The sequence below is a fragment of the Polypterus senegalus genome, chromosome 7 (assembly GCF_016835505.1).
Source record: "Polypterus senegalus isolate Bchr_013 chromosome 7, ASM1683550v1, whole genome shotgun sequence".
Lineage (NCBI taxonomy): Eukaryota > Metazoa > Chordata > Cladistia > Polypteriformes > Polypteridae > Polypterus > Polypterus senegalus.
Genome location: NC_053160.1, coordinates 4201249 through 4227381, shown reverse-complemented (window position 1 = coordinate 4227381; position 26133 = coordinate 4201249). Strand labels below are relative to the sequence as shown.

At 43.5% G+C, this 26133-nt stretch overlaps 1 protein-coding gene across 1 annotated transcript in view; it reads right to left on the bottom strand.

The window, feature by feature from the left end:
• LOC120532231 (collagen alpha-1(XXV) chain-like) overlaps positions 1–26133 on the bottom strand; it is a 632315-nt gene that overhangs the window by 116826 nt on the left and 489356 nt on the right. Inside the window, exons 10-11 of the mRNA XM_039758080.1 lie at positions 18135–18161; positions 15363–15407 (exon numbers count right to left, since the gene is read on the bottom strand). Coding sequence (XP_039614014.1) covers positions 15363–15407; positions 18135–18161 — 72 coding nt within the window. The remainder of the gene's footprint in view (positions 1–15362; positions 15408–18134; positions 18162–26133) is intronic.

Sequence of the window (26133 nt, the reverse complement as noted above, 5' to 3'; positions counted from 1 at the left end):
TTAAATGGACAGAGGGGTCTATTGTGCCACCACCTGTCATTAGATACCATCCTGATCAACAAGGCTGGGGTGTGGCTAGCACTGAAATGGATAGAAAAGGGGGTCCCAAGTGGTGTTTTCACATGGTTCACTAGTTTTTTAACCTACTTGGAGTGTTCAGGGTCTCAATGAGCAACAGGAGGAACAATGGCTGAGCTTGTGAATGTCAGGGGCTAGAAGACTAAGTTAATTGGACAACTTTTAGCAGAGCTCTCACTAATCAGGGGCTGGATGCCTGAGCTCAGGGGATAAGACCCCAAAAGCCCACCAAAAAATGATAGTACTGAGTAAGACCCTTTACATTGAGACTTTGGTCCTGAGCCTGTGTTAAAAGTTTGGAGTCTGCACATGAGCGCCACCTACAGTTCATAAAGTGTATTGATATAATAAAGATTTGTGAACTGAAGCAGAAGCCAAACTCCAGTGCTTTAGGGGGTCTGAGGACAAAGCACAATGTCTGGGAGGTGATGTGAGAAAGTCGTTAATGAAGTGTTATATAGCGCCTTTCTACTGTGAACACCACCCGGTCAGATTGTACAGAAACTTACTGAGGGTGGTGAGATGCTATTGTTGTTTTAAATGGACAGAGGGGTCTATTGTCCCACCACCTATCATTTAGGGATCATCCTGAACAGTAAAGCTGGGGAGTCGCTAGCACCCCTCCCCCCCATAAAGTGAATAAAAAGGGGGGTCCCAAGTGGTGTTTTCACATGGTTCACTAATTGGGGGTGGTGGTTTACCCCCTTTGAGTGTTCAGGGGGTCAATGAGCAACACAAAGAACAATGGCAGAGATTGTGAATGTCAGGGGCTAGAAGACTAAGTTCACTTGACAGTTGGGGGCAGCAGGGCTCTCATTAATCAGGGGTTGGTTGGATGCCTGAGCTCAAGGGCTAAAACCCCAGAAGCCCCCCAAAAAATGACAGTACTGAGTAAGACCCTTTAACTTTGTGACTTTGGTCTGAGCCTGTAGTTAAAGTTTGGAGTCTGCTCATGAGCACCCCCTACATTTCACAAAATGTATTGATATAATAAAGATTTGTGAACTGAAGCAGAAGCCAAACTTCAATGCTTTGCGGGGTCTGAGGACAAAGCACAATGTGTGTGTTAAAAAGAAGCCAATGAATATATAGCGCCTTTCTATAATGAACACCATCCAGCAGAACTGCACTACTAATTAATAAATGCACGTTTCCAATTCTTTTTCAATACAAGAGATGTCAGATTAAGCGACTTTGTAAAGAGTCCCGCCAGAAGTCGGCACCTGAATTATCTTATATATGGACACAGAATCACAGGTAAAAATCCAGCTTTGAATAGTAAAGACGTGACTGCAGATTTTCTCGAACTTAAGGCTTCACAGAACTCAATTTGGGGGGCAAGTTCAGCAGTTTCTTGCCAGCCAAAACGGAAATTTCAACAAAACAAAAATAAAATTGTAAATATGGCCGAAAAGAAACAAGAATTAGCTTGAGGTGCCATAATGGGGGCACTGGCCAGGTGAGGAGATTGAGTCTGCATCACACGGTGAGGGCTGTGAAGGCAACTTAGTGATTTTATATAGCGCCTTTCTACAGCTTACCACCATTACAGAGGATTTTGAAGACTCGGTCCTGGGTGTTTAGTTGAAAATGTCTTAAATGTGAGAAATGGCCGAGTAGGTGACTCACTAAGGGTCTCACTAAGAGTCGCACATGGGAAGCAAGGAGTGTGAACCGAACAAGAAACTAATGATCTTATATAGCGCCTTTCTATAGCTACCACCATTACAGAGGATTTTGAAGACTCAGTCTTGAATGTTTAGTTCAAAATGTCTTAAATGTGACAACTGGCTGTGGAGGTCACACATGGGAAGCAAGGTGTGTGAACTGAATGAGAAACTAATGATCTTATATAGCGCCTTTCCACAGAGCTGTTTACAGGCACAGGACAGGCGGGTAAAGAGACTCCCTCAGAGTCACACGGAGGGTCAGCGCTGAGGATTAAGAAAGTGAGGTAATGAGTTTATATAGCGCCTTTGGACAGTTACCACCATTACAGAGAATTCTGGGGACACGGCCACACATGTCTTAAGTGTGACACACCACTGGGTAAGTGACTCACTAAGACTGGCGCACTGGCGGCCAGTCGGGTGAACTGAACAGGCAAACACTAATTGTATATAGTGCCTTTCCAAAGTGAAGACTCTCCCAGAGCGGTTTACAAGTACAAGGCAGGACCGTAAGGAGACTCCCTCATGGTCAGGTAGGGAGGATTAAAAACGTGACACAATGATTTTAATATAGCGCCTTTTCACAGTTAGCTAGTCTGACTGGCCGTATTATTTGTCCCGTGAGTCGGTGTCATTGTTGCTGTAATGCATCTGCACTTCCCTTTGGGATTAATAAAGTGTATCCCACCTAATTGAATACGTCCACTCAGATTCCCTGTCTCAAATATTTCATTTTATCAGAAGCTACTCATCCGTGTCAGACATGTGAGAATAGGCCAAGTCAAGGTAATTACCCGCTAGGCCAGTGGGTGCCAGGGTGCACTGATCCCATTTCTGTTATCTCTGCATGTCAGTTAAGGGAAAACCCACCAGATACCCCACAAATGACATCTCTTCTGGTTTCCGGCATCCAGGCGGACGTCACTTCTGTTTTTCCGGTGCCCAGATGGATGTCACGTCTGGTTTTCCGCGGTCCAGAGTGAGGTCACTTCTGGCTCTGATAAACCAAACTGATGTCACTTCCATTTTTTTCCAGCGCCCAGACTGATGCCACTTCCGGTTCCGGCCCTTGATGACATCACTTCCATATTTCAGTTTATAAAGCCGCCATCTTTTCTAATCAAAGCAGTGTGTCGAGGCTGTTCATTTCACTAGGTTTCGACATTTCTTTGACTCCCAGTCTGCACTGTGGATTCAGAAAGTATCGAGACCCCCCTTGACATTCTGCACACTCGATCGTGTTGTCCAATTCATTTGAAATCTGCCATTTTCGCACTTCAGCCTACACGCAGTAACCCATAACGTCAAAGTGAAAAGGACCGTCTCAGAAAGATTTGCAGATTTATTCGGAGTCGCTCATTCCCGGATGTTTTCAGACCCTTCATTCTCAGTTCCAGCTCCCCGTGTCTCACAGAATCGAATCTAAAATTCTTTTACTAACCCAACAAAGCTCTAACTGGCCAGGCAGCGGACTGCGCCGGTGACCTCCTCCATTGCTCTGCTCCTGCCGTCGCTCACCCACCGAGGTCCTCTGATTCCACGGGTGACACAGCAGGCTCTTCAGCCGTACGGAGCGCCCAGACTTTGGAGTGACCGCCCGAAATGAATGAGAACAGCTGACCCCATTCATTCCTTTAAAAAACAACTGAAAACTCGTCTGCACAGGAAAGCGTTGAACGTCACCTACAATTCTGCCCATCCTCTCTGTCCAGATGTTCAGGTGTGTGGGTGTGTGTCACATTACAAATGATGCGACTCGCTCAGGCTCTTCTTCTCATATTGAATGTAGTATTTTACTCTGGCTTATTGTCTTTAATCCGACTTAATGCTCTGGATCTCCTATATTTATCTGTTTAGTGTTCTGTGCAGAAATATCAGGGGCCCACTTCAGATTAGGTGTCCCCAGTACTTACTACTTACATAATTACAGACTAACTCGATGTTATTATCTTGTACTTACTGTGTAATAGCATGTAATACTATCATTATCGTTATTTTGTAATACTTAAAAGTACGTACGTAAACTGTACAATAACAAGTACAACTACTACAAGTGTTTGTGATGCTCTGGCAGCTGGAAAGACAAGTGCAAGGTATTTTATTGCTACATGCCTTACAAAATACATTCAAATAGATGCTAACTATGAATATACAGTACTGAGGTCTATGGTGATTGTTTAAATTCCAGCTCATATTGGGTGGGCAGCTCAGCCTGTCAACCTTAATCAAAGGATACATGTCTGCGTGTGTGTCTGGTTGACATGTCTCTGCCATTCCAACAGATGGCGCATCACAAACATCAGCACTGCTTTTTTGAGACCCATAAGAAAAGACATATAGCGGAGACATGCGAATTGCATCTGTCATTCCAACAGATGGCGCATCACAAATATTGACAGTGCTTTTAAGAGTCATTTAAGAAATGGCATATAGCAGAGACGTGTGCATTGCATTTGTCATTCCAACAGATAGCGCATCACAAACATCAGCACTGCCGTTATGAGTCCCTTAAGAAATGACATACAGTGGAACCTCGGGTCACAACCATAATTCGTTCCAAAACTCTGGTCGTAAACCATTGTGGTCGTGAACCGAAGTAATTTCCCCCATAGGATTGTATGTAAATACAATGAATCCGTTCCAGACCGTACAAACTGTATGTAAATATATATATATTTTTTGTTTTTAAGCACAAATATAGTTAATTATACCATAGAATGCACTTCGTAATAGTAAACTAAATGTAAAAACATTGAATAACACTAAGAAAACCTTGAACAACAGAGAAAACGAACACTGCAAGAGTTCACGCTACAGTGCTAGGAACCACTCGCTAAAAACTCTTTAATGAGTTTTAAGCACAGGGGAAAAAATGAACATTTGAAAAATCCGTAATTTAATAAACCATCAAGAAAAGTAACATTGCAACAATACACACGCTATGAACCGATCGCTGGAAACAGAACTGGAAACAAAAACAAGCCTTTTGTACCTTATGTGTCCAGCCCTCCATCTCTCGCTCGCTCGGTCTTTCGTGTGAGCGTGTGTCTCTTTCACAAGCCTGGAGCGCCTCTGTCTCGTGTGTGTGTGTCGCGCTTTCTTTCTCGCTCGCTGCACAGGAAACGCACAGGGAGAGACTGAACATGCACAAACTGAAAGGGAAACTGGCTTGTTCGTATACCGAGTGTCTGGTCGTGAACCGAGGCAAAAGTTTGGTGAACTTCTTGGTCGTAAACCGAGTTGTACGTGTACTGAGACATTTGTGAACCGAGGTTCCGCTGTATAGCAGAGACGTGTGCATTGCATCTGTCATTCCAACAGATGGCGCATCACAAACATCAGCACTGCTGTTACGAGTCCCTAAAGAAATGAGATACAGCAGAGACATGTGCATTGCATTTGTCATTCCAACAGATGGCGCATCACAAATATTGACAGCGCTTTTATGAGTCCCTTAATAAATGGCATACGACAGAGACGTACACATTGAATGGTGCACTGCAAACGTTAACACTGAGGTCTACGTTGGGTGTTCGGATTTCGGCCTGTCTTAGACGGGTAGCACGACTGGTTTAGAATTAACTTGAGCGCATTAAAGTGTGCAGAAACTCAAGGGGTCAGGGTGCCATTTGAATCCACTGCACTCACATTTCAGTGGAGAACTTGTTGAATTGCTCAGCCCCTGTGCTTATTGAAAGGCGCTATACAGAAATAAACCAAACTGAACTGTACCAAATACACACAAACAGAGGAGGGGGACAAACACTTTTTCACAGCATTGCTCACTTTTCATCTTACTAGTCCATCAATTGGCCACAACGTTTGATGTAAATTCTGGCCCTGGGGTTTACTGTCATTGTCCTCTTTTTTGTTCAAATATCGAGAGGCAGAATTGACCGTGACTTTATGTAGCGCCTTTCATTTCTAAGTAGCGTAACATTTCACCGCACATTAGCTCAAGTTCCAGACTGCCAGTTCCTGCCACCCAGTAGCGTACAGCACCAGACTTCAGCCACTAGGGGGCTCCACTTTCTGTGCGCTATGAAAAGTATGAATAATAATAATAATAATAGCCAAAATAAAATGCTTACTGAAAAAAAGACGGCACTGATGTCAGCTTTAATGGGTTCAGAATGGTTTATGTTTTTCATTAACGTTTATTTATGTATTCTTTGGTCCTCCCTTTAGCATCTCAGTTTAAATTGATCACAGATTTAAAAATAAGTCGTCCACATATCACGCTGGCATCCAACAGCAGCCAAAAAAAGGAAAACAAACAAAAGCCGAGGCGCAGCGCGAGAGGAGAGCTGGGATGGAAGCGGATTAATTAGCCCATCTGGTCGTCCCTATTTTTAAACCTCAAGTTGCTCCTAATTGCCATTTCTTGTAAGCTCTCCGACTTGGATTTCTTTACAGCTTATTTTTGAAAGGCAAATGTTATTTTTGCTGTTACTTTTTTTTACCACCAAAAACCCTACTGTTTTCTCTAAAATGTGTGTTTTTTTTTTTTCATTACAGTTCTTATAAAATTAGACGAGATTTGGCATCTGCATACAAATTCTGTGCAGATGTAGGTAAAGGATTTCGAAATCCTCGCGTGGCTTAAATGTTCCAAGCCATCATGTAATGTTAGCCATAAACCAACAACCCGCAATAATACACTCGGGCGGACGCATCGACTTTAACACTACACCATGGACAAGGGGGTGGGCATGACAACGATTGTGGTGGTGCTGCCGTTCTGGAATGTTCCACAATGCGCTCTCTCGAATGGTACTTGAACTCACCTCACTAGTCGTGCCCGACTCTCTCTCTCTCTCTTTCTCTTTCGTAAAATGGGCGCGCCCCGCATAGCGTTTACGTCGCTGAAAGTCGAAACAAAAGGTGGGGTTTGCTGGTGCCCGGTTGGTTTCGACTTGTGACATCACGCCATCCTCTGACAACACGCAGCTGAACCAGCAACGTCCATGATGTAGGAACATGAAGACGATGAGACCGGGCCGCTCACCCGCTTCACTTCAGTTCTCCAAAATGACATCAAGTCAGGTCTCCACCGCACCACCTGGTCACCCACCCCACTTTCTAACATCTCTGCAGATTCTGCCCTTCGAAAGTTCCCGTGAACTTTTTGAAAAATCGACTTTCGAGTAGCAACTGGGATCCGCTAACCTGAAACACTTGGATCGGGTCACCTCTTCATCTCCATTTGCTTAAACAGAGACGGCTCGGCTCCTTCTGTCAGTCCTCTTTACTTCTGGAATCGGCCAAGCCACTCGTCTCTGGACCTCCTTTGGTGCTGCTCATCTTCTACTGGAAAGAGGAGACCAAAACTGCAGACGAGGCCTCACCAGGGCATTAGTTTGGCTACAGTGCCCCCCACTAACGTTGGCACTCTCGGTAAATCCATGCAGAATTGGGCTGTCACTTCAGTCTCGATCCTCTTGATTGTTCATTCAAAATGTCAACACAAATCTAACTCTTAATGGACATACAACGATCATCAAACATTTTTCTCAAATACTCTACATGCGTACCACAATTACTGGCACCTCTTCGTATAATACGCTTGTGCAGCTCCCCTGTGCCAAGATAACAAATCTCGGTCTCCTGTTCTACTAAATGAGGTTGGCAAACAAGCGGCAAGGGGGGCCTCCTTATGGAATCTCTCTGGGGATCCTCAAGATTTTGAAGGCCACAGGTTTTCAGTTGAACAAAGAAATGTCTTTGCAGATCCTCCTGATTTTTGAGCTCCCCCTGTCAGTCCTCGTCATTAACACTTCAGACGACTACAGTCAGTCAAGCGGCTCCGCTCTGCTCTGGGTGTGACCCCATGTAGTTCACACTATGCGTTTTGGTAACTGGCACCATACAACTGGACATCTTGACGTGTGGATCAGGTGGCACAACAAAGAGATGAGATGTCTTCTTGCAGGGCGTTTCTTGTATGGTTTGCTGTTGTTCAGCATTGGTCACCATTGGCTCCACACTCTATCCGAAACTTTATCTTGGTTCTTCATGATAACATGCTTCAGTCTTTCCCAACCCCGATTACTGTTCATGGTCCGGAGTTATCAATCAAACAAACAAACTGAGGCGCTGTACTGCAACATCTCGTATTGCATCATTCTTCTTCATTGCTTCTGTCCACTGACTTGATGAGGCGAGTGAAGAGTCCACGATGAGACGAAGGTCATGGGAACGGCAACAGTAGGTCAATCATCTCACACCACTTGCTCATTTACTCCATGTCTCTATCCTTGCCTGCATGATGGAAGGTCATTGTGCAAAATGAACCCTTCCCAAGTTTCCAGCTGTATCCTTGTGTTCTTGTTGAAGAATTCATTTAAAAGTAATAATTTGGATCCACCCTGCTAATTCTCTTCCTGATGTTAAACACTTCAGACAGGTCACGTCTTAATCTCCATTTGCTTAAACTGAAAAGGCTCGGCTCCTTCTGTCAGTCCTCTTCATTTACACATCTCATCCTGCTATAATCAGTCAAGCCGCTCCGCTCCGCTCCAGGGTTCCTCCAGTGCTGTTTTGTCTTCTTTACGTGACCCATGTGAAGGGGCTTCCTGTTTGTCCACTACTTTCATTTTGCAGAGTCATTTATTTTCACAATATACCTTTTGTCTGCGGTGGGTTGGCACCCTGCCCAGGATTGGTTCCTGCCTTGTGCCCTGTGTTGGCTGGGATTGGCTCCAGCGGACCCCCGTGACCCTGTATTCGGATTCAGCGGGTTAGAAAATGGATGGATGGAATATATCTTTTGTAAATTGTTAGCATACAACTGGACAACTTGACGTGTGGATTATGCGACTCGAGAAATGTTCAATGTTTTTTAATATTGTTTGCTGTTGGTCACCATTGGCTCCACACTCTATCAGAAACTTTATCTGCCTTAGTCGATGGGTGGGCCTCTCTGGCAGGGTCTCAAATTGGTTTGAATCCTACTTGGCAGGTAGAAAATTCTTTGTTAGTTGTGGTAATTATACTTCAAAGACCCCTGATATTCTATATGGTGGTCCATAAGGCTCTATCCTGGGTCTGCTGCTCTTTTCGATTTACAGGCTTCCATTAGGTCAAATTATCTCGAGTCATAACGTGAGCTACCAGAGCTGTGCTGACGACACACAACTGTATTTATTAATAGCGCCTGACGACCCCGACTCTCTTTATTCACTGACCCCAATGTCTTACTTGTGTTTCTGAACGGGCGACAAGTCATTTTCTCAAACTAAATAAGGAGAAAACAGAAATTTTTGTGATTGGCAATAATGGATATAGTGAGATTATTAGAAATAACCCACGTTTCCAGCTGTACCCTTACATTCTTGTTGCAGAATTAATTTAAAAGTAACAACTGGGATCCACCCTGCTAATTGTCTTCCTAATATTAAACACTTCAGTCAGGTCACGTCTTAATCTCTGTTAGCTTAAACTGAAAAGGCTCGGCTCCTTCTGTCAGTCCTCTTCATTTACACACCTCATCCTGCTATAATCAGTCAAGCAGCTCCACTCCAGGGTTCCTCCAGTGCTGTTTTGTCTTCTTTACGTGACCCATTTGAAGGGGCTTCCTGTTTGTCCACTACTTTCATTCTGCAGAGTCATTTATTTTCACAATATATCTTTTGTAAATTGTTAGCATACAACTGAACAACTTAATGTGTGGATTATGTGACTTGAGAAATGTTCAATGTTTTTAATATTGTTTGCTATTGGTCACCATTGGCTCCACACAGAAACTTTATCTGCCTTAGTCGATGGGTGGGCCTCTCTGGCAGGGTCTCAAATTGGTTTGAATCCTACTTGGCAGGTAGAAAATTCTTTGTTAGTTGTGGTAATTATACTTCAAAGACCCCTGATATTCTATATGGTGGTCCATAAGGCTCTATCCTGGGTCTGCTGCTCTTTTCGATTTACAGGCTTCCATTAGGTCAAATTATCTCGAGTCATAACGTGAGCTACCAGAGCTGTGCTGACGACACACAACTGTATTTATTAATAGCGCCTGACGACCCCGACTCTCTTTATTCACTGACCCCAATGTCTTACTTGTGTTTCTGAACGGGCGACAAGTCATTTTCTCAAACTAAATAAGGAGAAAACAGAAATTTTTGTGATTGGCAATAATGGATATAGTGAGATTATTAGAAATAACCCACGTTTCCAGCTGTACCCTTACATTCTTGTTGCAGAATTCATTTAAAAGTAACAAATGGGATCCATCCTGCTAATTGTCTTCCTAATATTAAACACTTCAGTCAGGTCACGTCTTAATCTCTGTTTGCTGAAACTGAAAAGGCTGTTGTCCAATTCTGGTGAGCCTGTGTGAATTGTAGCCTCAATTGTCAGTTCTTACCTGACAGGAGTGTCACCCGGTGTGGTGGTCTCCTCCTGCTGTAGCCCCCCATCTGCTTCGAGCTTTCAAGTGTGTTGTGAGTTCAGAGCTGCTCTTCTGCACACCTCAGCTGTAGCGAGTGATTATTTCAGTTCCTGTTGTCTTTCAGCTCAGACCAGTCTGGCCATTCTCCTCTGACCGTTGGCATCAACATGGCATTTTCCCTCCCTGCATGTTTTCCCTTTTTTGAACCATCCGCTGTAAACCCTTGAGATGGCTGTGTGTGAAAATCCCAGAAGATCAGCAGTTTTTGAAATACTCAGAGCAGCCTGTCTGGCACCAACACCCCTGCCATGTTTAGTCCCCCTTTTTTCCATATTCTGATACTGGGTTTGAGTTTCAGCAGGTGGTCTTGATGACATCTACAGGCTGATTGAGTTGCTGCTGCCATGTGATTGGCGGATCAGATATTTGCATTAACAAGCAGTTGAGCAGGTGTACCTAAAAAAGTGGCCGGCGAGTGTATCTGCCTCATCTGACCATAGGACTCAGTCCCATTGGAAGCTCCAGTAACGTCTGTCAAACTGTAGACACTCGAGTTTGTTGACTGACAGGCACCAAAATTTATTTTCCTTGTGACTCTCTGAGGTCATGTTGGCGTCATCTGATTTCTACACTGATGGACTCGACTTCTCTTTTAATTTTACAGTCGATCCTCAACGTTCACTCGGTAATGTTGCTAGAAAACAGCGCAAAAAGGCAAAGACGTACAGTTGTGCTTGAAAGTTTGTGAACCCTTTAGAATTTTCTATATTTCTGCATTAATATGACCTAAAACATCATCAGATTTTCACTCAACTCCTAAAAGTAGATAAAGAGAAACCAGTTAAACAAATGAGACCAAAATATTATACTTGGTCATTTATTTATTGAGGAAAATGATTGAATATTACATATTTGTGAGTGGCAAAAGTATGTGAACCTCACGGATGAACAGTCAGTTTGAAGGTGAAATTTGAGTCAATGGGATGCCAATCAGGTGTGAGTGGGCACCCTGTGTTATTTAAAGAACAGGATCTATCAAAGTCTGCTCTTCACAACACATGTTTGTGGAAGTGTATCATGGCACGAACAAAGGAGATTTCTGAGGACCTCACAAAAAGAGTTGGTGATGCTCATCAGGCTGGAGAAGGTTACAAAACCATCTGTAAAGAGTTTGGACTCCACCAATCACAGTCAGACAGATTGTGTACAAATGGAGGAAATTCAAGACCATTGTTACCCTCCCAGGAGTGGTCGACCAACAAAGATCACTCCAAGAGCAAGGCACACGTGTAATAGTCGGCGAGGCCACAAAGGACCCCAACTGAAGGCCTCTCTCACATTGGCTAATGTTCATGTTCATGAGTCCACCATCATGAGAACACTGAACAACAACGGTGTGCATGGCAGGGTGGCAAGGAGAAAGCCACTGCTCTCCAAAAAACATTGCTGCTCATCTGCAGTTTGCTAAAGATCATGTGGACAAACCAGAAGGCTATTGGAAGAATGTTCTGTGGACGGATGAGACCAAAATAGATCTTTATGGTTTAAATGAAAAGCTTTATGTTTGGAGAAAGGAAAACACTGCATTCCAGCATAAGAACCTTATCCCATCTGTGAAACATGGTGGTGGTGGTAGTATCATGGTTTGGGCCTGTTGTGCTGCATCTGGGCCAGGACGGCTTGCCTTCATTGATGGAACAATGAATTCTGAATTATATCAGAGAATTCTAAAGGAAAATGTCAGGACATCTGTCCATGAGCTGAATATCAAGAGAAGGTGGGTCATGCAGCAAGACGACGACCCTAAGCACACAAGTTGTTCTACCAAAGAATGGTTAAAGAAGAAGAAAGTGAATGTTTAGGAATGGCCAAGTCAAAGTCCTGACCTTAATCCAATCGAAATGTTGTGGAAGGACCTGAAGAGAGCAGTTCATGTGAGGAAACCCACCAACATCCCAGAGTTGAAGCTGTTCTGTACGGAGGAATGGGCGAAAATTCCTCCAAGCCGGTGTGCAGGAATGATCAGAAGTTACTGGAAACGTTTAGTTGCAGTTATTGGGGGGTCACAGACAAATATGTAATATTCAATCATTTACCTTAATAAATAAATGACCAAGTATAATATTTTTGTCTCATTTGTTTAACTGGTTTCTCTTTATCTACTTTTAGGAGTTGAGTGGGACATCTAATTATGTTTTAGGTCAGATTAATGCAGAAATATAGAAAATTCTAAAGGGTTCACAAACTTTCAAGCACAACTGTAAATGTCAATACAGTGGAACCTCGGGTCACGAATGTCTCTGAACACGTACAAATCGGGTTACGAACGAAAAGTTTGCTAAACTTTTGCATCTGTTCACGACCACACACTCGGGTGGTGAACAAGCCAGTTTCCTTTCGTACGCGCCGGTGATTTCCGCACGTGTTCGGTCTCTCCCTGTACAGTACGTTGTTCTCGGTCAGATGTGCCTCACGCAGAGGGACTTCACCTCAAGACTGTAATCTCCTCTCCACCCAGTTCCTCCTCACTTCCTTCATGTCAGAACTCAACTCATGCAGGGTTAGTTTTCTTAGTTGTTTATGGTTAGTTTTTGTATAAATTACAGATTTTTCAAATTTTCATTTTTTTTCCCTGTGCTTAAAACTCATTAAAAAAAAGTGTTTACAGCGAGCGGGTCGTAAGGCAATAGCGTGAACTCCTGCAATGTTAGTTTTCTCTGCTCAAGGTTTTCTCGGTGTTATTCAATGTTTTTACATTTAGTTTACTATCACACTGTGCATTCTATGGTATAATTAACTATTTTTGTGCTCACAAATCTTAAAAAAAAAAATATTTACATACAGTTTGTACAGTCTGAAACGGATTAATTGTATTTACATACAGTCCAATGGAGGAAATTACTTTGGGTCATGAACAAATCGGGTTACGACCAGAGTTTTGGAACGAATTACGGGTGTGACCTGAGGTTCCACTGTACGTTGAACCTATGGGACCAAAGGCCGTTGGACTCGTTCACTAGAGATCCCTCAAAATGCCCTTTTCTTTGTGGAAATCTTCATAACAAAAAACAATTTTTGATAACACGTACATTTCATAACATCGGACCCATGAAATAACCCATGAAATGCAGCACACAAAGTAAAATTGACAGCATGCAAAACAACTCTTTCTCACTAATCATTATCTAGAATTCTGTGACATTTTGGTACCAACATCTCAAAAAAAAAAGGGTGGTTCCTCTCTGCTCATCTTCCTCGGTTCCTTCCTCATACAATTCCAGCCGATTAGTGAAGCCTTCATCTAAACCCATGCCAAATGAACCCTAAAATGAGACGCTGGACCTTTTTTTGGATTCACTCATAAGGCAGCCCTAACCCTCACCCTACCGCTAACCTTAGACCTCACTAATAGTAAAATAACAAACCTAATCTTAATCTTATCAAAGGATCCCTAATGTGAAGATAGTAAAACAAAGCACAACCTTAAATAGCCTAATTACACCCCAATACTAAAGAACATAATAAAACCTAACCTTAAAGAGCCTAACTAGGCCCTAATACTAAAGAACATAATAAAACTAAATCTTAAGGTGCCTAACTAGGCCTTAATACTAAAGAACAAAATAAAACTTAATCTTAAATAGCATAACTAAGCCCTAATACTAAAGAACATAATAAAACTTAATCTTAAAGAGCCTAAGTAGGACCTAATACTAAAGAACATAATAAAACGTAATCTTAAATAGCATAACTAAGCCTTAATACTAAAGAACATAATAAAACCAAACATTAAAGAGTCTAACTAGGCCCTAATACAGTGGAACCTCGGTTTACGAGTAACTTGGTTTACGAGTGTTTTGCAAGACAAGCAAAAATCTTTAATAAATTTTGACTTGATCAACGAGCGATGTCTTGCAATACGAGCAGTATGGATACACTTTGTCTGCTGAGTGTCATGTGATCACAACTGAGCTGATGGTTCTTCTCCCTCTCTCTCCTTATCTCGCTCACTCGCCCAGCGCGTCTCTCTCTCTCTCCTTATCTCGCTCACTCGCCCAGCGCGTCTCTCTCTCTCTCCTTATCTCGCTCGCTCGCCCAGTGTCTCTCTCTCTCTCTCCTTATCTCGCTCACTCTCCCAGTGTGTGTCTCTCTCTCTCTCTCTGGCAATCGTCTCCTATTCTCCGTCCAAGTCTGTGTGCCTCACTCATATAGTCAACATCCGTACGAGTGTGTACTGTTTACTACAGCATTGTGACTGTGTGTGTGTGTGTGCTGTGAAGTGCGAGTCCCCATCTTGCTCCCCAAAACACGAAGCTGAGTCTCAGTACTTTAACACCAGCTTTATTCAGCTTGAAACAGCAACAGCGCTGTTATTTACTGTAGTGGGATCTTTATAATGTTCCTTGTATGACCCATTGACGACAGGCGCTTATAGCATGTCTGCGATCTTTTTGGATGCACTTATATGGCGAACTGCTACAGCGCTGGGAGACTGCGATTGCTTTGGGACGCTCTTCAGCGTGTCGTCCTGTTGGGTGGAATCCCACATGAGTTTAGAAACTCATACCAGCCATGATTCTTTTTAAAGGTAAAGCGCAGGTTAATTTGTATTATGTATTTTACTTTATATTTTGTATTAATCATTTTTATATGAATAGTTTTGGGTTGTGGAATGAATCATCTGAGTTTCCATTATTTCTTATGGGGAAATTCGCTTTGATATACGAGTGCTTTGGATTGCGAGCACGTTTCCGGAACGAATGATGCTCGCAAGCCGAGGTTCCACTGTACTAAAGAACATAATAAAGCGTAACCTTTAAGAGCCTAACTTGGCCACAATATTTAAAGAGCAATATAAAACGGTTTTATCCATAGAGTAACAGAACCGAGAGAAAACCCCAGGTTAGGAGACCCACAAAGGCATTCTACCTCCTCGTAGTGTGGGTCGGATATATGGTGCCATGTAAGTAAAGGAATGCATGTTAAGCTGAATTACAATAACCTAGACAAGTATTATAATAACATAAGAAATAAAATAAATAAATCTAAAAATAATTGATGGATTAAAACAAAAGGAGATGCTCGGGGTGGGGAGTGCAAGCAGTTACTTGAGAGCGAGTGGGGAGCAGGGGGTCATGAAGGGCTTCTTACTCCATAGTAAGCCTACACCTCGCTAACAGCTGCACCTTCACACTCAGAAGGCCTAAAAAAACGAGCAGCAGTCTTACCTTAAGGCCGTCCACGCCAGGAACACCAGGCAGTCCCAGGGATCCCTTTGAAAGAAAGCGACACAAGGAGGTCAGACGGTGTAGCAGGTCACCTCACATTCCATAAGTTACTTCAGCCCGCCGAGCTCCAAGTGGCTGCCAACCGTAATGATGCCTAAAAGGGGCTGCAGGCGGCAGGCCGTGACTCCCCAGACCCCCCCACACCCCGTTGGTTATTACTTCTAGGTGTTGCGGTGGCCTGGGTTTTGCAGCAGTTTTGCTGTTCTATCAATTTCCTAATTGCTTCAATATTCAGACTTTTAGGCTCAAGCCATCCAAGTAAACCCAGGAGTTACCACGGGGTCAATTAGGATTAATCGAGGGCATCTGTGGGGCTTTGCTTAAAAGGAGAAAGCTTTGCACCACATGTACGAATTAATGAGCCCGGCGCACACGCGGAACTTCAGCCTTTAATTAAGGGCTTAGTTTGAGGAGCTGCAAAGGATTTCCAAGAGCTGAAATGTGCGGCTTCGTTTGGGCTCAAATAAACGCTAAACCAGAAAGGAAAAGAAAATTAATTGGAATGTCACAGCGGAATCCTCAAGGTATCCACTAACCACTCGGCTGGCACAGTGGCACTGGCGAGACTGGCACCCTCTGCCTGCCATGTGGGTACTGCAAACATTCTGCACATTCTGGGTGCTGCCACGGGCTGAGGGGCAGAATGCAAGCGACCAGACCCCCTTAAGGGGCACTTCTTTGAAAAACACTGGGCAGGGTATTACATGGCTGTGTGTGTGTGCCACCCTGACATACATGAGGGTCTTTTTATGTAAGAAACACAATTCAGGGCTTTTCTAAAGTATATTCTAATAATAACAGTAATACAATTGATTTAAATAGCGCCTTTCCTATGCTCAATGCACTCACTTGTTTGAATCCTTCACGCAGTCATAGATACGGCAGAATGTTTTTAGAATCAGGACCACAGAATGCTGTGATATTGTTATATATGAGGAGCCCCAAAGGCACTTAAAGAAATGGCCACTGTGGGGGAAATCCCATCAAAAACCCTGGCACGATACAAAAAGGGCCACTAGAATCATCCATATAAAATAAAAAGGGTTATTCCCTCAAACTGCCCTGTGGCACAAAAGAAAGATCTGTGGAGTACAAAAAAGGCAAAATGAAACAAAATGGCAGTACGAAGTAAAGAAGTCCTACAACAGACAACCGGGGTTTAAAACACTGAGCTAGAGGTGACAAAGAAACAATCCAAACTTTTACAAAAAGCACAAAGCAACACAAAAGACGCACAAACTCACCAACTCATTAACAATGAAATGCCAGGAACTGTGGGAGACCCTCAGGATTTACAAGTGGGGTTGGTAATTGGCCTCTTGGTGGACCCCCACTACATACAGGGAACATCACCAAGCTCAGCCTAACTCTCTGCTCTATGACTGCCAAGATAAATCTGGACAACCCGCACGAATGAGGGTGCTGATTCGGTGGGCTTCAGTTCCCTTTTGAATCTCATCGTCAAGCATCAGTTCAAGGATTTCAGGACCAACAAAAACACCTTCCTAAGTTTTGGCTTCACTTTTCTCGAGACCAAACTTAACAACACCATCCAACCTCTGCTCCTTAAGGACAAGCTGACTGAGATGGGAGTAGACTCACACCTGGTGCCATGGATTGTGGACTATCTTACAGACAGACCTCAGTATGTGCGTCTTGGGAACTGCAGGTCTGACATCGTGTTCAGCAATACAGGGGCGCCGCAGGGGACTGTACTTTCTCCGGTCCTGTTCAGCCAACTTACATCGGAATTCCAATATGACTCGGAGTCCTGCCACGTGCAAAAGTTCGCTGATGACACTGCTATGGTGGGCTGCATCAGGAGTGGGCAGGAGGAGGAGTACAGAAGTTAATCAAGGACTTTGTTAAATGGTGTGACTTAAACCACTTACACCTTAACACCAGCAAGACCAAGGAGCTGGTGGTGGATTTTAGGAGGCCCAGGCCCCTCATGGACCCCGTGATGATCAGAGGTGACTGTGCAGAGGGTGCAGACCTATAAATACCTGGGAGTGCAGATGGATAACAAACTGGACTGGACTGCCAATACTGATGCTCTGTGTAAGAAAGGTCAGAGCCGACTATACTTCCTTAGAAAGCTGGCGTCCTTCAACATCTGCAATAAGATGCTGCAGATGTTCTATCAGACGGTTGTGGCGCCCTCTTCTACGTGGTGGTGTGCTGGGGAGGCAGCATAAAGAAGAGGGACGCCTCACGCCTGGACAAACTGGTGAGGAAGGCAGGCTCTATTGTAGGCACTGGGCTGGACAGTTTGACATCCGTGGCAGAGCGACGGGCGCTGAGCAGACTCCTGTCAATCATGGAGAATCCACTGCATCCACTGAACAGGATCATCTCCAGACAGAGGAGCAGCTTCAGCCACAGACTGCTGTCACCGTCCTGCTCCACTGACAGACTGAGGAGACCCCACACTATGTGACTCTTCAGTTCCACCCGGGGGGGTAAACGTTAACATTATACAAAGTTATTGTCTGTTATACCTTCATTGTTATCACTCTTAAATTTAATATTGCTCTTTATCAGTATGCTGCTGCTGGATTATGTGAATTTCCCCTTGGGATTAATAAAGTATCTATCTATCTATCTATCTATCTATCTAACCTCCTCCTCCTTATCCACCATAATGAAGCCCACTCGGACCCGTTGGCCTCATGCAGAGTACAGAAAGTCAAAGCAGCTGTTTGGTCTTACCTGAGATCCTGGAGGGCCTTCGGGTCCCTGGAACAAGAAGAAAAGAAGAAGTGAGAAGATCGACCCTCAAGATACACACACACACACACACAGTTAAATGGCACTGGACAGACAGGACTGAAGTCATAACTCCACCCGTTATTCATTCTAGAGATGCCAGTTGGGTTATTATTGGGTTCCAGAATCTCAGCTGCCACCTCGACCCCGTATGACTTCCCCCCTACAATGACATCACACCTGTGGTCTCCTCCAGTCCCTGTCCCATTCCTGGACTGCTATGTCTCTGCTGACCAAGTGTGGAATGAGCTGGGACAATTCTGCTTGAGCAAGGCTGTGGGGCTTGGAAAGAATCGGCCCCAGGGTGTCGAACATATGTGCCAGCCTGCACTCTTGTGAGGGTCCTTCCCTGTCCCTGAGTCTGTAGAAGGACCTCCGGCTGTGAAAGACACCCTGTGTGGTCCCAGTGTCAAAGACAAAGGTTCCAGTGATCCTGGTGACTTCAAACCAGTTGCTCTTACTTCATACATCATTGAAGACCTTTCAGAGGAAACAGCTTCGACCCCTGGATTCAGAGCATGTGGATCTTCTGTAGTTTGCCTAGCAGGCCCAGACAGATGTGGAGGACACTCTGATCTCCAGCCTCCACAGAGCCTACGTCCACATCACCGTCAGGAACACGCGCTTTGATTTCTCTATCGCCTTAAACACCATACAGTATCTGCCTCATCAACTGTCAAACGTTCACAACTTGATGCCCTCCTGGATCATGGACTACCAGAGCAACAGACAGCAATCTGTGGGGGCAGACCACCAAGGCAAACGAAAAGCTAGAAAGAGGCAGCCATGGCACAATGCAATGGAAAAATAACTTAATTAGTCCTAATATAATGTTCAATGTTGTTGTTGTGGAGTGTGAGCTTTATCAAAACTTTGTAAATTGAAAATAATAATTAAGGAAAAAGAAGTGTGGCGTACAAAGTTTCTTCTAATCAGTTTCTAGTGGGGCCGTTATTGATGTGACACATCTGGCGCCCCTCCTGAGCTTGTTCTCTCAAAACGTATTGGACAGTAAGACGTGTGCTCTCTCTTTAGTGTTTGTTAATTGTCAACTCTCTGATATTTATATATGTTTTTATAGTTTATTCTGTAAAAAGAGGAGATTAGCTTGTAACCCTGTAATATTTGTTCTTACAGTCATATGAAAAAGTTTGGGACCCCCTCTCAGCCTGCATAATAATTGACTCTCCTTTCAACAATAAAGATAACAGTGGTATGTCTTTCATTTCCTAGGAACATCTGAGCACTGCGGTGTTTTCGAACAAAGATTTTTAGTGACGCAGTATTTAGTTTATGAAATTAAATCAAATGTGAAAAACTGGCTGTGCACAAATGTGGGTCCCCTTGTCATTGTGCTGATTTGAATGCCTGTCACTGCTCAATGCTGATTACTTGGTATGATGAGCTCATTAAGCCTTGAACTTCATAGACAGGAGTGTCCAATCATGAGTGGTCAAAGGTATTTAAGGTGGTCAATTACAAGTTGTGCTTCCTTCCCTTTGACTCTCCTCTGAAGAGTGACAGACAGCATGGGATCCTCAAAGCAACTCTCAAAGATCTGAAAACAAAGATTGTTGAGTCTCCTGGTTTAGGGGAAGGCTACAAAAAGCCATCTCAGAGGTTTAAACTGTCAGTTTCAACTGTAAGGAATGGAATCAGGAAATGGAAGGCCACAGGCACAGTTGCTGTTAAACCAACTCAGCAGGTCTGGCAGGCCAAGAAAAATACAGGAGCGGCATATGAGCAGGATTGTGAGAATGGAGACAGACAACCACAGATCACCTCCAAAGACCTGCAAGAACATCTGCTGCAGATGGTGTATCTGTACATCGCTTCTACAATTCAGAACATCTGTATGGCAGGGTGATGAGAGAGAAGCCCTTTCTGCACTCACACCACAAACAGAGTCGCTTGTTGTATCAAATGCTCATTTAGACAAGTCAGATTCATTTTGGAACAAAGTGCTTTGGACTGATGAGACACAAATGGAGTTATTTGGTCAGAACAAAAAGCGCTTTGCATGGCGGAAGAAGAACATCGCATTCCAAGAAAACACCTGCTACCTCCTGTCAAATTTGGTGGAGGTCCCATCATGCTGTGGGGCTGTGTGGCCAGTTCAGGGACTGGGGCCCTTGTTAAAGTCGAGGGTCGGATGAATTCAACCCAATATCAACAAATTCTTCAGGATAATGTTCAAGCATCAGTCACAAAGTTGAAGTTACTTAAGCAGGGGTTGGATATTCCAACAAGACAATGACCCAAAACACAGTTGGAAATCTACAAAGGCATTCATGCAGAGGGAGAAGTACAATGTTCTGGAATGGCCGTCACAGTCCCCTGACTTGAATATCATCGACAATCTATGGGATGATTTGAAGCAGGCTGTCCATCAAATTGAACTGAACTGGAGAGATTTTGTATGAAGAATGGTCAGAAATACCAACATCAGAGTCCAGACACTCATCACAGGCTACAGGAGGACAGCGTCGAGAGGCTCAAAGGAGCAAAAGGAGGCTCAGCTAAGTATTGATGTCATATCTCTGTTGGAGGGCCCACCTGTCTAATTTTGTTATGATGCATATTGCATATTTTCTGTTAATCCAATAAACTTAATGTCACTGCTGAAATCCTACTGTGTCCATAAGGCATGTCAGATATTAAAAGGAAGTTGCTACTTTGAAAGCTCAGCCAATGAGAAACAAAAATCCAAAGAATTAAGAGGGGTACCCAGACTTTTTCATATGACTGTACATTAGGTCAATAAATTGTTATTGTAATGCGTTTAAAAAGAGAGAGGTTAACTTTCTTTTAATATATTTTATTTAATTATAATCAAAAAAACATTCCATACGTGTAAGTCAAGTTTAACAATACTGGTTTGAAACAAATTGACACCCCCCATGAAAAAGAGAGGCAGGCCAGTAGAGTGGGACTTTAATAATAAAAATATGTAATTAAATAAATAAATAAAAATAGATAGAATAGAAAAAGAGGGGAGAGCTTCTGCTTCCTCGATTTAAAAGCTTATTCTAGAATGTTACTGATCAGATCCTACCAGGTTTTGATAAACTTCTAAGTGAGAATTTGATTTTTTCCCCAATTTCAGATAATAAATAACTTCAGCTACCTGCTGACTTAACAGAGATGGTGAGTTAGGATTCTTCTAGTTGAGCAAGACAAGTCCATGAGCTAATAGTGAAGTAAAGGCTATTACAGTTTGTTTCTCCTTCTCCACTTTAAGTCCCTCTGGTAGCCCACCACACACAGCTGTTGGTAGATTAGGGGGGATTGTGACACCCAGGCGCTCCGAGTGGCATTCTGGTCCATAATGATGTTGATTTGGTGCAGGCCCAAAACATGTGGCCCTGTGAGGCTGGACCTCGATTGCAACGTTCGCAGGTTGGATCTCGGCTGGGAAACACTTTGGACAATTTTAAACGTGACAGATGCGCTCAGTAACAGATTTTAAGTTGAATAATTGTATGCTTTGTGCATATGGAGCTCGAGTGAATTCTGTGCATGGCTGCTTTCCATTGATTTTCTGACATGTTGACTGACAGATCCTTTTCCCACTCTACTCTGGGATCTTTGAAAGGGAAGGGACTGTAAAATCTCTATATATAAAAGGCAAAGCCCTCACTGACTCATCACTAATTCTCCCTTGCAGTGTACTTACAAAAGTTAGCTATGTTTCATGTCCTATTGCAACACTCATTGGTGGGGAACGGGTGTACCCCCTAAACTGTATATATAGAGATAGGGCAAACCCCTCCTCACTATTTCTGTGACTTCCAATATATGTAGGAAGCCCAAAATTCCCATGCTCATCCTTTACACTGTACTAACAAGCATTAGATATGTTTCATTTCGCGCTGTGCCCCGTAACAAACTATCTAAAATCATGTCTTCTTTTTAGCGGTTCTCACCATTATGCCGTAAGGAACTTTCGGAACTGACCTCTCCTTTTGGCGGATTTATACCTTATTTCTGTTAACAGATGATTTATTTCACGGCAGAGACGCACAAGGGACGCCCCCGGGCCCCCTTTCCTTTTTCCGCACGGCCGCTGTCTGCGCACCTACAACGTGCTTGGCTCCCTGCCTATACACATTAATGACATGCCGCGCTCATGTGCCTCCTCTCTCACTTCCTTACTTTCCTCAGCTGTTCGTCCTGCTCACTACTCCCTTCTTCTTTACCCCACTACCCGTCATTTCCAAAGTCCTTGAAAAAAATAGTGGCTACTCAACTTCATTCTCATTTATCTCAAAATAATCTGTATGAACAGACCGTCTGGTTTTCGTCCCCTTCACAGTACAGAAACGGCACTTATAAAAATGACTAACGACCTCCTTATGGCAGCTGATTCTGGTTTAATTCCTATTCTCATCCTTCTTGATCTGAGTGCAGCCTTTGACACTATTTGTCACACGACTCTTCTCAATAGATTAGCTTTGATTGGCATTACCCACACTCCACTAGACTGGTTCAGATCCTACCTCTCAGGCCGCACTCAGTTTGTTCAGCTTCAAACTTTCACATCCCAACCCACCGCTGTTACTTCAGGTGGGCTCTGTGCTGGGGTCCCTCCTTTTCATTATGTACCTCCTTCCCCTTGGTAATATCTTTCGTAAATCTAACATTAGCTTCCACTGTTATGCCGATGACCCCCAGCTCCATCTCACTAGCAAACCTACTGCTTCCTTTCCACCCGCCTCGCTTATTGATTGCATAGCAGAAATCAAATCCTGGTTTTCTTCAGACTTTCTTAAATTAAATAACAAGCGACACAACTGAGGTTCTCCTCATTGGTACAAAAGCCACATTATCCAAAACTGATCATTTTTCCTTTGTTATTGATAATTCCTCCGTCTCCCCTTCTCCACAGGTGTCATCCTTGACAGTACTTTTTATCCTTTCGGTCCCACATCAATAACATCTCCCGGTCTGAGTATTTCCACTTGCGTAACGTTAATCGTATTCGCTCCCCATCACTCCCTCCCCACACCACGCTATCCTCGTTCATAGCCTTGTCACTTCTCGTCTGGATTACTGCAATTCCCTTTTCTTCTTCTTTCAAAGAATGGCATTTTATTCTATACACCTTATTTATAGCATGTCTTATGGATTATGTTGTATCTTATGGATGAAATATTTCCTTTTTCTTTTTTTAATGCAGATTCTTAAAACTCATATCTTGTTTTTGTTCTTCTGTTTGTATGTCTGGTTGCGCTATGTTGTCACTATACAAAATGGAAGTGACAGTAACTAATGTAAAAAGGAGTAAAAATAAGGGATAAGTCATGAATAATAAGCTGATTTATTGTGTAAAGTATCAACAATTAAGGTAAGTGAGTTGGAACCGTACGCTGCAGAGCATGATTATGATATTACAGAAATAACGGAAACCTGGCTAAATAACAAAGCTGGGGATGACATAGAGGGGTACACATTTATTAAGAAGGATAGGCAGAACAGAAAAGGAGGTGGGGTTGCTGTTTATGTCAAGCAGAATTTAAATACAAGTCATCTTCAGTTGGACAATGAGCCCCACCTTAGTGAGGACGTCTGGCTTCGCCTGGAAATCATTAGGGAAAGAGGCCTTATATTACGAGGATGTTTTAGACCACCCAATGCAGACTGCCATTTCAATTTTAGTAATATTAAAAAGGCAAGTTTACAGGGAGATATCATAGTCATGGGGGACTACATGAATATTAACTGGGATTTCCTTGCAAATGGAAGTAATCAGTGACTGTTCTTGAATACAGAATGTTAAAGCACCAACGTGGGGTGAAGTCTGCCTGAAGTCCATCCGTCCATCCTTTATCCAACCCGCTATATCCAAACTACGGGGTCACAGGGGTCTGCTGGAGCCAATCCCAGCAAACACAGGGCACAAGGCAGGAAACGAACTCTGGGCAGGGTGCCAGCCCACAGCAGGGCGCGCATACACGCACACACCAAGCACACACTAGGGACAGTTTAGAATTGCCAATCCACCTAACCTGCATGTCTTTGGACTGTGGGAGGAAACGTCTGGAGTTAGTATTTTATAATAATCAGATAGAATTGAGGGTATCGAGGTGACTGGAGCACAGGGGGTCACGTGACCATAATATAATACAATTCTCAGTGTTTTGGGAGAGTGCAGACGCAAAGAGTAGGGCAAATTTGGAGCAGATGTGGTAAAGTCTATGGAGGATGGACTGGGATAAAGTTTTAAGTGTGGAGACCATCGAGGTGCAGTGGAACAGGTTTTAAATTGTCAGTCAGACATTTTCCAACCCGCTATATCCTAACACAGGGTCAGTTCCAGCCAACACAGGGCACAAGGCAGGAACAAATCCCCAGGCAGGGCGCCAGCTCACCACAGGGCACACACACTAGGGACAATTTAGAATCACCAATGCACCTAACCTGCATGTCTTTGGACTCTGGGAGGAAACCCAAGCAGACATGTGGAGAACATGCAAACTCCATGCAGGGAGGACCCGGGAAGCGAACCCCCAGGTCTCCTAACTGTGAGGCAGCAGCACTACCACTGTGCCACCGTGCCACCCCAGTTTAAAAATGTTTGACATGTGATGCAGGGCAGGTACATACCTAAATTTGGAATTCGTTTTTAAAGAAAAACTCCGCAGTGGGTTAATAAAGAGTTACACAAGAAGCTACAAAGTATAAAAAAAAGATGAATAAGACGAATAACTGCAAAATGAGAGCTATGAGAACGTGAGGGCAACCATTAAGAAGGATATCAGGGAGGCTAAAAGACAGTTAGAGAGGAATACAGCAGATAAGGCGAAAGAAGACCCCAAGAGATTCTCAAAAGAACAGTCAAGGAGGAGGTGAAGTGCATCAGGAATAGTAAAGGGAATTAAAAATCCAAACAGTGATATAGCAGGTGCCCTAAACTGTAAGGAAGTAGGTAACCTGCCAGAGGTAACAGGGACCACTAAGGAAGTTCTGAGTGATTTAGAAATTGTAGAGGGAGAAGAGCTGTGAGGATTAAACAGGCCGAAATCAAACAAATCACCAGGACCAGATAATATTCACTCTCACGTTCTTAACAAGGTTAGTGATTACAGAAATAAACCCTTCATGCATATTTTTAGCAAGTCACTGCGCACTGGGGAAATTCTGAAGGACTGGAAAATGACAAATATCATCCTGTGACCGAGCAGATCAAAGCAGCTACAGGCCAGAAAGCTTAACTGACTTGGCCAGAGATTAGAGAGTACTGTAGTCCCAGTCACAGTGAGGCACCATAAAGGTGTGAAGATGTTGGTATGAAGGAGCCCCAGTCGCGTGTCTTGACACACTTATAATTATATTATTATTATTATTATTATTATATATATATTATATGAATAACCAGATTGCTAGAAATCCTCAGTTTGAATGTGTCACGGAGAGGATGTGCTGCGCTCTTCATGATGGCCATCAGTTTTGTGTTTTCTGTCTTCTCCGCTACTAAAGATAAGGGAGCAGTCACAGTGAGACACCATAAAGGTGTAATCATGAAGGAGCCCCAGTCGCGTTTCTTGACACACTTGTCAGAAATTCATTGGCTGAAAGTCGCCAGTCTTAGAGCATCACAGACAGGATGTGCTACACTGTTCATGATGGCTGACAGTTTTGTCTTCATTCTCTCCTCCACTACAACCTCCAGCAGGTCCAGAGGGTCTACCACAGTCTTGTGTATGAACAAGTTCAAAACAGCCCCTTCATCGAACAAGCTCATTTCTCTAAGGACGGTGAACTTAACGTAACATTTTGCGTTACAAGTGGTCACTTGAAGTGACATTCTGGATCTGGTTTAGGTCCACATTACACATTTTGTAATGTAGGAGTGGAGCCGAATCCGAATACGGTATTCTGATGAGCACAGATAGTGGATTTTTACAAAGATTTATTTCATACGATTTTTTTGCCATTTATT